At 40.3% G+C, this 15,991-nt stretch overlaps 1 protein-coding gene across 1 annotated transcript; it reads right to left on the bottom strand.

Moving 5' to 3' along the window:
• Nucleotides 1–5,474: 5,474 nt before the first annotated feature.
• BRS3 (bombesin receptor subtype 3) lies at nucleotides 5,475–9,933 on the bottom strand. Its single transcript, XM_009977358.1, has 3 exons — nucleotides 9,503–9,933; nucleotides 6,470–6,821; nucleotides 5,475–5,882 (listed from the first exon to the last, which is right to left on the bottom strand). The coding sequence occupies exons 1-3, from the start codon at nucleotides 9,931–9,933 to the stop codon at nucleotides 5,475–5,477; spliced, it is 1,191 nt and encodes a 396-aa protein (XP_009975660.1).
• Nucleotides 9,934–15,991: the final 6,058 nt, after the last annotated feature.

Below are 15,991 nucleotides of genomic sequence, written 5' to 3' on the forward strand. Positions count from 1 at the left end.
TCAGAAAAGGTAGATACATCGGTACGATGCAAGGGATGAGGCTTGTCTTCAAAATTTTGAATTGATTTGCATTAATGAAGTCTGCACTTAGTTACTAATCAGTGTAGCACTCGCTCTGTGGATACTTTAATATTTTAAACAAAATTTTCTCTGCTCAAATCAGTTATTTTAAAAGACCTTCATTCAGTGCCATCTAGTGGTTTTCACAGTGTAATCCAGATCACGTTACATCAAAACCAAATTTAATTGCTAGAGTATGTATTTAGAAGTATTTTTATTTAGAGGATGAAGCAGCACGCTATTGAGGTTTTTGTTTTGCAAAATTCCACCCGGAGCTCTAAAACCTGGGCATTAAAACAGCACACGTGTTTTAAATTTTAAATGAAAATTTGGCTGAACAGCCCCGTCGAAGCTGGCAGTGGCTGGTTGCCAGTGGCAAAGCGATCTTTCCACTCAGAAATGAAAATGACACTCAGTACAGAAGTTTTCTGGAAATGAGTGTTCCAGAAACAAGTATGTCGTTACTGTCATACAGACTGGAATGATAATAAAATCAAAGACAAAATCCTGGGCTTGTGAAGCTCTGTGGGCAGAGACGGAGTGCAGCTAACTGGCTGGTCAACAGACCGCCAGATGAAATTGCTGAGGACATAAATATAGACCTCTAGTAACCTTTGGCTGTTACATGAAGAACATCCAGCCTGGTTAATGACATCCTTCATGCTTCAAGAATTTTCTCTTGGCAGAGCTATTACGATAGTTGTCCAAAGATTGTTTTGTGATCACTCATGAACTGACAGCTCGGGAGACATTTGTTCTCGCTGTCAAACAAGTATTGGATTTTGGTGAGGATCATGAGAGGCTGAACATGAACTGTGCTTACTCACAAAAACTAGAAATGGATATATGTTTAGAAGTAAGATAATCATAGCTTTAAGCATTGTAAGAGCCATACAATTTAAGTCTTAAACTGCTTGTTTGATTCTGGCAGTTTTTTATATCCATAACCTGAGTAAATGTCGTGGAGCCTGTGCCCACACGGTACAGATTTCCCTAGAGTGCACATCTGCCTACAGCACATCACTGGGGCGCTGTCCTGAGGAGCAGCAGATCCAAATTTAAGCTTAGTCCAATGGAAGGGAGAGCATGCTTGTGTGCAGCAGGGTTGGTGCGTGGTCAATCTGATCTGCACACTTCAGCGTAGCTATGAGGACAAACCGCCTCCAATTCCCTCACACTTTCTGCGGATAACAGCACGTGGGACGGCAGCTGCTGCGGCACAGCTTCTCGCCGTGTTGCCACCATCTGTTCTCCTCCTCTTCCATAAAGACAGCAAAGTGAGCCAGCTCGGGGAGCTGACTGGGCTGGAAACTTGTCATTTTTGGTGATCAAGACTGCTTTCCTCTGGATCACATCTTCGAAACGGTATAATTCATGGCTGCGCCAGCACTGCTGCTGCAAGCTGCGTGTTCTGGGGATGGTGCGAAGACCTTGGGTGTTACACAGCTCAGCTCAGCCTAAGCTGCCAAGAGACAGTGTTTTAAATCCTGACAAAATGAACAGGAAGCATTAGCATGATGATTTTGTATCCGTGTCTCACTCTTCCGTGTGGTAAAGTGGAATCTTCGTTCATCAGAGCTGATTGTTGGTCTAGAGATACCGCAATCTTGGTTTTCATAAAGTGGTGTTTTGCGATCTCTTAGAGGGGAACCAGCACTTCACTCGCTAATACTTGGTCAGGTAAAGCCTTAACACTCTTTTCTTGAGATGTTAAATCAAGGAGGCAGTGGCTAGTGATTAAGTCACTCCTCTTTGGGCTTTCCGTAGGGCTGGAGCCTGTAGCTGTTACACAGACTGGAGAGAATGAAGAGGAGTCTTCAAGGTGCAAAAAATTACAAGACCAGGTCCAGATGTGCTAAAAATTCTGTGCCTTTTCCTATGCTGACAAAGGAGATTCCACAAACCAGTTCCCCTTGCATTGAGGGGACCATGGGTTACACAGCCCGTAACTAAACACTGATGAGAGCCCGTATTTTTTTTTAAATAATAAGTATCACTGATCAGAATGTGTTAGTGCTGTAGCTGTGTGTAACTTCAGCTCATTCTTTAGTTGTAATATTCCTAGCAGAAACACATGAGTGTCAGCGGGTAGCCTGTATTTAACTATGTAAAATAAACCAGTACTTTCTATGAAAACAGGAAGGTGAGCTTTAAAATGGCTGTAATTTCAGAACAGAGTTCAACATTCCGTGCCATTTGCCAGAGTTGCGGTCTGTTACACTATATCCGTGCTTTGACATGATTTTGTTCATTTTTGTGGAATTTTTTTTTTTTAAACTAAACCAGGATCTTCTTGCTAACACCAACATTGTTATGTTTATATGTATTAAAGCTGTTAATGTGTACGTCTCGTGCACAAAATAACCTGTAAAACCGGTACATCCTAGAAATTATATTTACTCAGTAAGACTTCACATGAATGAAACCTTTAATGGAGTCTTGCCTTTCAGTACTTTGTGCCTTTTCTCTACCTGTTCTTTCACTGTGGATGTAAATAGTTAAACCCTAATTATTCATGCCAGTTCTTTGCTAAATAACACCCAATATTTCTGTAAATAGCCATTATTCCCGTATGCTCTCACAGAATTACACTTGCATTACCTAGGGGTGAAAGAATTGGTTTTTGGAACACTGCAAAAAGATTGCAAAGGAAACAACCCTTTTCCCTTAAACCCAGTTACGGTAACGTGGAGACATTTTATGGATAATTATATTGGGGAAAATAGATGGAATTAAAAGCATCAGATTGTTTAGGTGAAAATAAGTGTTAACTGGTATTTCACTCCAATACAATGTCATGAAGATTTGAAAGCACAGAATTATAAAAGCATGACGTACACAGAATAGTTAAATTATGGCTTGAAATACTGCCAGTCCTTACCCAAAACATGTGCAGCGTATAGCAAAAATATCAATTTTGTAACAGAATATATTAGCAATAGACAGACCGTCCAGTTAGAGAAGGAGTACACAACCAAAAAGTAGGTGCATGCAAAGCAAGGAAAATGGTGAATTAGGAAACCACAGTTTTTAAGGGCTACTGTGAAGTGTAGCCAAGGATTTTTGCAGTGGGAAATTTGGTCTCCAGCAGAGACAAATTGTGAAGTCCAGAAACATATGGCAGATTTCTTTTCCAAAGGCTTTAATAAGGTAGACTAAAGAATGATGTAAGGAACTGTAATGTTTGTTGATTTTTCTTTTGGTTAGAATTCCCTATAGTAAAATTCAGGGAGATAAAAGTGGGCTCACAAGTTTGTAGGCTCACTTTGCTTATTTCAGTCTCACCCTTTAGCTCCATTAAGGAAAAAGAGAAGGGGAAAATATCAGTGCAATATGTTTGTTAGGTCTGTACATATCTCACTACCAGGGAATATGCTGTATTAAGACAGAGAGAGTAAAAGAAGGTCTCTGGAGCCTGCTTTGCCATAAATTGTATTTCTGCGCTGTTATATTTCCATTTATTTCAGTGGTCCTTCCCTGATGTACAACTGGTACAATAAAAGGGATAATCCATTGGAAAATTAGTGCTTATAGCCTTGCAGCTTGTAACATGAAGAGTGTAGTAAAATAAGGCCAGGCCTGAAGGGATTAACAAGGACTGTCATTAAACTGGTTTAAGATGACGACGGAGGCTGTATTCCAATGCCCTTGGGATTTATAGTTTGGGTTTATTATCCTGATTAGGACAGTTAACAGAGAGAGAGACTGCAAATAGATTTTCTCATCTTACAGCGGACTCAAATAGTGGTGCACAGGTGGATGGGTTTCCAGCCATGTCTCTGTGCAGCTGGAGGGGTGTTGTATCTTCAAGGGTTAGTTAAAACTGAACTTCTGTGACTAACAGCACTCCTTTGTTTAATTCGTATGTTGCAACCTCGCTTCTGTGCTTTAACGCACAGATTCTTTTTTGTGATAGAAGTCCCTTAGTTTAAACAATGGAAAATCTATTGTGTGTTCTGTCACCAGCTCCCAGAGAACAAAATTTGGTTCAAGGTACACAAAATTCATAAAAATAAGTGTAATTCAACGTTTTTGTAACACAGGGTAGGAAGACTTGCATCCTGTATTTCCTGATGGGAACATGGTCCCTGCCAGCAGCTCTGCCGAGCTTTTTAGGGATGCACAGGCTGCCCATGATAGGCTGTCACTGACTTGCCTCTGCAGGCAGAGTCACAAAATCAGTGGATTTGACATTAGAAGGCCTGTCTCATAAAGACAGTCTATCCTAATATTAAAAGGGGATACTACTTGAATAACTTGAAGAACGAAAAATTAGTACAACAGAAAAATCCAATTCTCCCAGGACACTTGAAAATGTGCAGGCCACTTAGCTATGACCGTGTACACCAAAGCAGGAGCGGGTCTGTGAAGGTGAACGGTTAGTCTGACCCCCCATGCCTCACATTTTTGGGGGCCTTACTTCAAACTTGCTCTGGTCCAGTTCTGTGGACTGGGCACAATTGCATCTGAGAGAAATCCAGGTTGTGAGCGCAAGACCACTCTGGGAGGCAGAGCAAATTAAGAAAGGAGGGAACGTTCGAGCAGTTTGCTTCAAAAGTGCACTGTAAATCCAAACTAGAACTCTGGTACAGATCTACCCCCGTTTCTTGGTGTTAAATCACCACGACAATAAAGAACTCTGCACTGTTGAGATGTTTTACCCATAGATCACAAAGAATTTTAGAAGTGTGGTTAAAAATGAGTGTAGCTTTTTAAGTGAGATGATCACCTGCTGGTTCCCTGGACTTCCTTAGGACCCGAGAAGGGCATCCCTTTACATAGCAGTCAGCGCTTACCCAGAGTTTCAGAGTCACTGGCAGAGCAAAGGCTAGTGTGCATCTGGCCCATAATGCTTTTTTTTACTACACCATAATACAAACCTCAGCTTTCTTTCGGTTTAGCATGCTTTCTGATGTGTTTACCAAGCTTTCTGATGTGTTTACCAATTTTTAGCATTCAGGACAAGAAAAGAAACAAATCACAAATCTGCCTGGTTGATCATGTTGTGCAGATACGTGGTTCTGCTTGTTCGCTGTAGATGCAAGTAGTTGACAGGGGGACCTCTCGGTCACAAGTCAAAGAATAGGTCACCAAGAACAAAACTATCCTTACAACCAATTCTCACACCAACTCTGCTGACTCCCGTCCCGCCCAGTCCAGGAATTCCAGTTAGGGATCCGCATTCATCCTTGGGAATGCTAACAATCCCTTTGAGCTTACACTGGAAAGTTCGGCTGTTGCAGCTTCGTCTCCCGCACAGTTTGATCTCTTTGTTGTATATTAAAAAAAAACCAAGGAACTCCTGATGAAAACTGTTGCACAGACAGGACAAAGCATGGCATCTCTTTCCAGGATCCAGTAGTAGTGACTTGATTGCAAAGGGTCAGCTTCTGTCCTTCTTCATCTCAGATGGACTAAACGCTTTCCTCTTCCCTTGTGATACTATAATCCGTCAGCAGCGTAACGCTGATCTCTGAGCCGTGTGTGCTGCCCGTGACCGACAGGGCTCTGGTGGGTGTGTTACTATGGGTGGCACTGGGAGGCTTTGCATGAAATTTGGCCGTGCAGCACGAGACTTGCTTTTTAAAATGTTGCCGGAAACTTTTACTCAGCCAATAAAGAGCAAAAGGATTGACGCAGGAATTGCTGAAGGCCAAGGCACGGGAAAAAATAGTAGCTATCAGATGAAAGGTGGAAGCATCTACAGAAGCATGGTATGTAAAGGAGCGGTATAGGTAGAGGATGTGGTTAGGCAACCAGCAAAAGGCAAACAAACCAACAAGGACCAGCACTGTTTTTGCAACTCTCTTGCGGGATTCAATCTACAAGAAAGTAATGAATATCTGGTATTAATAGCAATTAGTAACACCTTTATGTAGTTGATGCTGATTTTTGAACGGGTCTAAAAGTCTGAATGCATTAATAACCAAAAAAGCAAAATGGGAACAAACAAACAAACAAAAACCAAAGAAACCAACAAAAAACCAAATCTATTTCGTAATGTTTTTAACAAAGTATTTCCAGTGCAGAGCACATTCCCTTTCTGTTATATATTACGTGGCAATCTCATCCAGACTAGAATTTAGAAGTACAATAGTTCATGTGACAGCTCACATGGATAAGGTGTCAGTGTTTGTGATTCAACGTCGTAACTCCTGAATTTAATAAGATCATAATAAAGCAAAACAAACCCCATCCCTCTTTAGGAAACCGTGTACACTCACAATTGAGTCAATGAGTCATAAGCTTGTGCTTAAGTGCATAGCTGAATTTGGATTGCTAATATGGGCTGAATTTATGAAGCTTTTTACTCTGTTATCATGTAAAGGTTTTGCAGTCAAGAATTCAGACTCAATCAGCATGATAGATTTTGGAAAATTGGACACGTTAGTACTTGGTCATAGCTTACCTGTTTACGGGCATGACCGTGTTCTTCTGCTGGCATGTTGGATGTACTTTTATATAAAGTTCTGGCGATAAGAAAATAGTAGACAGAAATGACAGCTAAAGGTACAATATAGAACACCAAGAAGCAAACCAGGGAGTGAGCTTCCTGCAGGATCTTCTCAGATACAGGATAGGGAGCACATGCCTCGAAAGTTACGTTTTTCTCAGGATTGCTGAAAGAATACAAATCTGAAAAAACAGCCTCTGGGATAGCAAATATCATGGAGACAATCCAGACACAGCCAGCTTTACAGCAGGTCTTCAGGAGCGCATCTGAAGTCTGCAGTTCCAAAGGCTTGACGATGGCTCTGTACCTAAAACCGACCAACATCACTGTCAGAATAGACGCAGTAATAATGCAAGCACTGGCAATGCAAACTTCTTGAGGATAAAGCCATCCCTGTTCCTCCTAAACTAAAGTGGTAGAATTGTCTTGAAAAAGAAAGCAGATGCTAGCTCTTCATAATGAAGACAGAAATGTAAAAGTTAATTTTAAGCATGTATTTTAATGAATTGGCTGGCAGGACTTGTCATTAAAGCCTTCCTAAGTAAAGATGACTTCTACTGTTTGGATTAGAATCAGTGAGGGCAATCGTCTCTCCTATTTTTATGGTGCTGCCTAGAAAGGTAAATGAGGGAATTAGTATGCAAAGCTGGTAAAGGTATGAAACAGGTTAACTATTTTATAAATACATTAAACCAAACATGGACACCCTTCCTTTCTTCCATGTTCTTAAGATCCCAGTGATCTGACTCAAAATAATGCTCCAGTATTCATTGATAATTACAAAACAGGAGCTGACACTGCTGTTGATTCATGGCTGAGATTCTGCAGCATGTGGACTGAGTCAGATATATGAGAAAAATCTGGGTAAATCTATAGACGTGTGAAAATCTGTGTGGAAACAGGACATGGAAAAGGACCAACTGCCACGAAGGTGGATGAAGCACAGGAAACAATATACCCTGCTCCCAAAGTATCAGTGATTCTCGCAGAAAGAAGAGAACCCTCCAGGGAAGCACAAGACTGGCAAGAAAAGAAAGGCAGTGAAAAAGTGTCCATAAGATAAGATAGTTTAGCTGTACCATTTTGCACAACCTGAGGATCTGGTCTTTTTCTCCTCTAGGCAAATTTAAATAAAAAACTGCAAGCTGGACTGCTATTTGTCAAATAAATACCATTTTTATTGACTTCAAGCTCTTCTAGCATACTAGAACACGATAGTCTGACATTGCACACGACTGATGTTCCGAGCTTTCTCAGTAAGTTTACAGAATAGTTACCCTGTGAAAATTTAGCATGGAGCATTTACATAACAACTACCATGAAGAATTAAATACAGAAACAACTGCCTAATCATAGAATCATAGAATATAGTTGGGATTGGAAGGGACCTTTAAAGGTCATCTAGTCCATGATAGATTCTGAATTGACGTCATACAGGACCAAGACCTTGGAGCTATGAAGGATAGTTCAGTGAAAACATAAGCTTAATATTCAGCAGTAGTAAAAAAACCACATCAAACTCTGAAAAAACAGCAAAAAAGCAAAACGTTAGGAATTATTAGGAAAACAATGGAGAGCAAAAGATACTATTGTACATTTACCTATATCTCTGGTTGATGCAACCCTTGAACACCATGTGCTGCTCTGCACACCTTAACTCAAAACAAAAACAAACTAAGGATGGAATATAACATGAATAGCCTGGAGAGATGGGTAGAGATCACTGTCCTTTCTGGCACAAGAGCCAGGGCCATCAAATGAAGCCACGTGCAAAGCAAAAAAAAAAAAAAGTTGTTTATGCAACAGGCAGTGAAAGTCATTGCTAAACAAGTTCAAGAAGAGTCTGAACAAGGATCTAGAGGAAAAATCCATTGAGCTTATCAAATAGACAGAAACCACATCTGCTCAGGTGATCATCTGAAGGCTTAGGGCATAAGTGTAGTGTTGGATAGTGGTTTTTATTCTTCCTATGTGTCTTTTCTTGTCCTTATGCTACCACTGCTGGAGGCTGGCATTGGCCTCCATGGCCCCTTGATCTGACCCTGCGTAGCCATTCCTGTGTTGGCTGATATTTTTTTTGAGTACAGTAACAGTAGCATTGCTTAAATTCTGGACACATGAACTGCTTGCTATTACATACAATCCACAATTGCTGGCATGCAAGATGAAAGTCTTTTTCTCTCAATACAAAATTCATTTTGGCTTTTTCTGCTCTTTGACGTGCTTATGCTGATTGAACTGAAATCTCATCTTGTTCATTCAGAAAATAAGTGCATGGAAAACTGTTCAGCAGCTCCTGACTACTAACAGTGCTGTCAATGTAACCTGAGTTTAACTTCAGGACCTCTGGGCTAAAGTATCTCTGGAAAAGATAGAAGAACTATAAGAAAAAATATTCAAATTGTGTCATGTCACACTAGATACTTATCAAGCTGAAAATTACTGTAGTACTGCAGTAACCATCAAATCATGGGAGTCCTTTGTGCCCCAGCCTGTGTTATCTTTTGCCTTTTTACCCCACATATCAATCTTTCATGTTGTAGGATTTTAGAGCCTTACGGAGTGCATAGGACAAAGGATTTCCACTCACTCATTTTCACAGTTTTATTTTTCGTCTTCCCTGGCTACGTTAGTGCACCACTAGGTAGCACCAATATACTGCCTTTTCCCTGCCTTAAGCAATTTCCCTTTTCTCTGGAATTGAGAAAAAACCTGGACTGTACTCCAAGCTAATAAAAGGTCAAAAGACTTACAGAGCCTCTCTCACTTCTCTCCATTAAAAAGAACTGAACTGCTCCAATTTTTCTAACACACATTTTAATATTAAATGAGAGAGTCATCGTTTTTTGTTTTGTTTTGGTTTGGGTTTTTTTTTGTCTATTGCAATGTGCCATTTAATATTGTGCAAAATGATCATTTCTGCTCTTTTATTCATTTCTAACTTCACACCTGCAGTATCTCCTGGCAAATCAGTCACATCAGACCCACCTGTCAGCACTGAGAACAGTCAGGGTAAACACTGATACTCCAACTGAGGTTAACTGGATAAAAGACAGCAGCTTGCACCCAATCCTTCCGAAGAGCCAGGTATCCGCAATATAACGTGTTGCATCTACAGGCACACAAGTTAATAAAAGCAGTAGGTCTCCGAATGCCAGGCTGGTGATGAAGATGTTTGGAACCGTCTGCATGGATTTAATCTTGAAAAAGACTTTGATGAGTATAGCATTTCCAAGGAGACCCACTGAAATGATCACAGCGTATGTAACGTAAATTGTGCACAGTATTTCTAGTCCTGGAAAGGAGTCTTCGGTCCATTTTTCACTTGTGGTTTCATTGTCAAGGATCAGTTTCAGTTCTGTACCATTTGGAGATGCACACAAAGTCAGATTAGCTGAATGCAAGTATACTTGAGACATTTCTTTAACTGTTTCTTCTCCCCAGGCTGGACTTAAATTGATGAAAAAAATGTTTAATATTTAGCTTGAAGCATATCAGCAAAGTCAATAGAAAGATACAGATTTGTGCCTGAAATTAAGATTCCCGTTGCACATTAACTACTTTCATCCCCTTCTAGGTCTCAAAACATGCCTAGGAGAAATGCACACAGATCTTGTTCTGAACTGTGTAGGAGGTGGAGAATTTTTTTATTGGCTTTTCAGCTAGTGGAGCAGAGAGGGAGGAGGAGAAAAAAGAAAAGGGGTTTCTTTAAAGATATTAGCTGAAAGGATAGTTTTTTTTCTTGGAGGTATCTGGCAAGTAAGTACTATATTGTAATTACTGTAGCATTAGGGTTTGCATATTACCCAGCAAATGTTTGTTAATGTTTTTCAAAATATTCTAAAAAGGAAATAAAACGAAAACCTGAACTAGTTTTCTCAATAGTACAGAAAAGCATAAAATATACTAATGTAACACGAAACTCTGCAGTATACCTTAATGGCAGATAAAATATCTCAGAACATAGATAATATTTGCTGAAAAAGCCATAGAGACAGCCTGCGCTTGTCTATGCTCCGATTACTCTTTCTGTGACAGAAATGCAGTCACCTTCCAAAAGGCAATATAAGATCAAAATTTATGGCCATAATCCTGCTAACACTTATATCAAAGCTTAGGTTTGTCCCTTGAAACAGTCTCATTGCCATCAAAACCACAACTTACGCTGAAGTTTGAACTGGTTTATAGATAGTTGCTATACGAAGCCTGTTATATTGCAATAGTCCCTGTGTTTATTTGCTTTGGATGGTACAACTGATGATTCAAATCTTCTGGGAGAAGAATAACCTTTCGTGATGTTATCTCAATCAAACATGTTAGTACTATGGGTTTTTTTATCTTTAGATTAGGCAACAGTCAAATCTTAAACTTTGCTCTGTGATGAACTCCCAATTAACTTTAATGTAAACTAAGGTACAAAGAATGTGACCTATTTCTCCTGAAATCAAGAAAACAAATCTAATTTCTAAATAGTGGAAGTGGAAAAGATATCAAAGGACTGAGCTTTATGCCTTGAAAATGAAGATGAGTAGCTGGAGTATTTTTTCCTCCAGATTGTTTTTCCTCCAGCTGTGACATTCGAATGGAGAAGGTACCTGCTCAAATCACAAAAGCAATCTTGGAGCCAAGTCCCTTTATCTTTAACTGCACACACACAGGCACACAAATTCAAGTTTGTTTTATTCACTCATAAAAACTCCTCTAAGTAAGTAGTACACACGAAAAGTCTAATTTTCCCTCTCCCAATCCTTGCAAACACAACTATACCATAAGTATCAGGTAGTGATAGACCAGATGGTACATGGTAGATCAGATTGAAGACCAATGCTATGGCCAGGTGGAAGACGGAGTCACTGATACAAAAAGGATGCATGGGTTAAAAATTCCAACTATGTTTTTTGAAAGTGCTTTCAGAAGAGAAGTTCTTGTCACGATCCACCATAATATATCCTTTTATGCAGGCACAGTATGTAGGTTGCTCACAGATTTAGGTGCCTTTGAGGATGCCCGATTATGTTGTCCACCCACACTGGCGTAGTACTGTGCATTATATTTAATATAGAGTTCAGCAACTGTAGCAGATTGTGACAGCTTAATGTCAGATGGTTACATAAAATGTTTAGATTTTCTATATAGGAGAAGTAGGGCATCACCAAACATTGGGAACTAATTGCTTTGCACCATCAAGGGTGGCATCTGAATGAAACACCAGGTGTTTAGCTGAAACTGGAATTTATCCGAAAGAAACTTGTTACTTGCCTTGAATTGCGCTAGAGGTTGGTTGATGCACCAAAGTTCAGCTAGCAGCATAGGTCCCAACTTCTTAAGGTCCCGGAGCTTTCAGAGAATCCGAGAGATTAGGGCTGATAACGTGAAATCTGAGGCTTGGTTTATGTCACTCAGTCCTTCTGTAGATCAGGATAGAGCACCTGAACTGATACCCCTCTGGGTAAGAGATAACCCAGAGGACTGGAGACTCTTGAGCTATGAGATGCTCCCAACGGTTGGTTTGGGGGATGATTCAGGTATGAAGGGAAAGGTGACAGACCTCCCAACCCATATTTAAACCTCTTAAGGACACCAACATGTCCCACAGATGAAAGCAACCCTGGAAAACAGCAAGGGCCTTACTCCTGATACTTCATGTGCTGTTTATTCCAAACTGGACCTGAATTCGTATATCTGAACCTGGATGCTCAGTCTGATGCTTCACACTTTAGAAGCCTGCATTACCTGGAAACATAGAGATGTTTTTCCTGCTCTCACTCTAATAGACCACAGTATATATGTCAAATCCAGCTCATAGCAACATTAAATTCTACTTGGTTTTCTCTTTCTTCTAAGAGATTGTATTTTTCCCAGCTTTCTGCCTCCTTGAGGGAATCTGGCAGAAGGAAGCTCCTTCGTTTCTCACAGTTCTTCCTACGGTCCTTGTATTACGGCAGGTTTTAGCTAGTTGGCCAGGTTCCCTCTTTACAGGGCATAAGATACTGTCTTGGTTGATCGTTAGGAGATGAAAAATACTATTTTGAAAAAGCACACAAAATAACATTCTCTAGACCCAAGGAAATTCACAAAGACTGAATGACAGATAGTAAATATCAAATACGCAATTTGTTCATGATGGTAGAATTTCAGTTTCTGTTTATTAAATTTGTGTGCCCTGCATTGGTGTAATGGGTAGAAACCAGGCAGGAGAAAACACACTACATTTTTAACTCAGATTCCAATAGCTTTCAGTTGTGCAAATCCATCTGAAAAGGAAGAGAATGGCTTTATTATTCCAAACAGTAAACAACTCTAAGGTGTTTTTTTAGAGCTCTGTCTTCTGGTGAAGAGAAAAGCAATTTGGGTAATTCTGGCTATTGTTTAAAATACCAGAAAACACACAAAACATTCACAGAAAGCAAATGTTCCTTTTGAACTTGATACTGAAAAAAAAAACCCAAATAAAATATCGTTTAGCTGTATTTTTAATGCAAATTTTCTGTTTTAATGCAGTGTGACTGCACACATTTCTGTGTGCTGTGCAGTGTCACCCACTCAGAAAAATCTCTTCAAGAACCATTTGCCAAAATATGGAGAAAACAGCCAAAATCTTAACTCCCATTAAAGAAATTGATTTTCCAAATTTGTAATTATTTTGTGTAGCACATTTTTATTGCTTCGGTATACATTGGTCATGCAGAGTTGATATTTATTTATATGAATACGTCAAAATCCATTGTAGCTAGAGCACTAGAACACAAAACTGATATGCACTGAACTGCAGCTATATTAGCCAGCCTGGGGTTTTTTTTAGGATTATTGCAACTCATTTTCTTAGGTCATTATTTCTATCATTTCTGCATAGAACTATTTAGTTGCCTTAATTCTTCTTTTATGCCTCAAACTCATTTTGAACCCTTGCTTTAGTTGTCTCTCTTAGCAATTTTGCCATCTGTTTATTGTTGGCTGATGTATCTTTCTGTCTCTCTGCTGAGCAAACTGACGTCTATGTTCTTCGAGTGTTAACGGCAGAGAGATACTGAAGTGCTTGTCTACCCTAGTCCTGAATTTTGGTAGACTCTGTTGTGGTATCTTCTCTTATGAAAAGCTTTTCTCAGATTAAGATCTCTTCTACAGAGGAGCCTGATTGCTATCCATGTGCCCAGATCGTTGACCACAGAGCAGGATTCTGCCATTGGGTCACCACAGGCACATTCCTATTGCCCCACCTGGGAGGGAGAAAATTGATTTGAAGTCTAGTAATCTGCCCAGGTCAATGTAAATCCTTCCTTCCCAGCAAATTTTAGTAGCCTTCCTTTTAGGTCGTCTCCTTTTGATGTAAAGATGAAGGAAGACTTTTTGCTCCTCCATCAAGAAGTCCTTGCCTGGAGTCCTTTAACAACTCTAGCCTATAAGCAGTTATAACTAGAATTGTGTTACCTGAAATATCTTTTTCTTCCTGTTGTTTTCTGAACTGGCTTTGCCACCTTTGTGTTGGGAAGAGGAGTCCATGCGCTAGAGACAACAATCTCAGGGATGGACGGGTGCAATTGCCTCATTTCTGACTTGCATCTGTGTTGCAGCTTTAGTGTCTTCTCTTTAAATTGAGATTGCCAATAGTGTGACAAGTAACGGCAAGGTGAGGGGACAAAGAGTACCATAACTCACCCCAGTAGCAAGAATGAAGGTTTCATCTGACAGCCGTTTGATGGGCTGTATGATTGTGCGACTGTTCCCAATCGATTAAATGGGAAAGCCTGAACGCACACCTGGAGCAAGCACCGATGTCAGAGACAATGGTCCATGTTCAGAGCACATTACTAACACATCCAGGGCTGTTTCCAGTTCTGCACTGTCCTACTGCAACAACAGGAATGAGTCATTTCCATGTGCTAATCTGAGTCACTTCCTACATAGAGAGAATGTCACCTCCCCATCTCTCCAGGCTTCCGTTTCCGAGCTGCGGTGTCAGGCAATGGGGAGGGAGGTTGCATAAGGCACTGCCCGCCTTGATTTCTTCACTTGTGAGCACAAGGGCTTGGTTTCAGGGTCTCACAATCTGATGTTTTTCACCACTAAGTGGGAACATCGTCCCTATTTTGGTTTTGTACCATTGCCCAGGGTCCTCAGCAGCTGAAGACAAAGCAGCTACTGAACTATTGAAAAAGGAAAATATCTTTTTAAGACGCTTCAGTAACAGTTTACTTGGCTGTGTCACATTCATAGCAGAGTGTAACCATTCATTGTCGAAGACAACTCGTTTAGGAGAAAAATAGGTTGCATTATTCCTGGATTTATCTCCCTGTCGCCTGTGTGGAGTTGATTTTACACCAAGGGCAGAGGGAGCTGTGCAGGCACTGAGGCTCAGGGCATCAAATCCTCCAGTAATGCTTGACTGGAATTGTGTCCTTGTTTTTTGGAACCGAAGGTGAGCTATCCAGTTACACTTTCAAATACCACAAGACTTATCAGCATGCCTAGGAGCAAAAATAGTGCAATCCCAGCCCTCAGTGTCACCAAGGTGAGATGGAAGGTCAGTTCAGATGAGCTGTCAGGAGCTGCATTCAGTGATAACAGCAACAGGAGGGATACTTTCTTGGTTAAAATTGAAGAAAACAGCTTCTGATTTTGTTACAATGTCTAAATGGAGACTATTCAGTGGAGTTAGTGGGACTTAACCTGCCTGTGACGGGATCTCAAATGTTCCTGTTAATCAATGGCTCTGAACACCTTTTATCCTGTTTCTCCGTTCTTGCATCCCTTCCAGACTCGTTTTCTAAGAGTTTCCTCAGCCAGTTTCAGTATGGGAAGAGCTGGTGAAATATTGGTGTCATTTCTCAGCAAAGAGAGAAAAATAAACACTGGAATGTATCCTTGGATTTCTTCCATTACAGGAGCAATTGGGCAACGAAATAATAAAGCAAGCATAATTCTTTTGGGCATCCTTGAAACTCTCAATGGTACATTTAATTTAGAAGCATTAGAGTGCCATTACATGCTAAATACCTTCTGATACCTAAAAGCACAGGGTATTGTGCATTAAGACTTAACAATCATCTTATGCAATAGGTAATTATCTTCCCAGTATTTTGATTTTTAATCTCAAATTGTTTCTTTCATTGTCCCAATGGTAACTGCCTGCTAAATTTAGAAAGAATTTTACATCTTGGGCATTAAGTATACACCTGTCTTGCTAACCACTAGTATAGATTCATAAACTGTCAGAAGAAAACTTAAACAAGCTGTACTGACCTGTAACTGTCATCTTATGTAATATTTATCTTTCATATGGTTATCAAAGTGCTGTACATACATTGAGCTAGAAGGCAGCTGTAGCCACTTGTCCATGCAGAGACTTGAAGAGTCTCCATGGACCCTTGAGTGAGCTGCCTAGACCTTAGAGCTGCAGCCACTGACTCACGCTATGATGGATGGTGGAGTTTTGTGCCGGTCTAAATAGCAAGATGAGTGTGGGAAGGGTTTTGCCCG

Source organism: Tauraco erythrolophus, chromosome 13, assembly GCF_009769465.1.
Source record: "Tauraco erythrolophus isolate bTauEry1 chromosome 13, bTauEry1.pri, whole genome shotgun sequence".
In the NCBI taxonomy this organism is placed as follows: Eukaryota; Metazoa; Chordata; class Aves; order Musophagiformes; family Musophagidae; genus Tauraco; species Tauraco erythrolophus.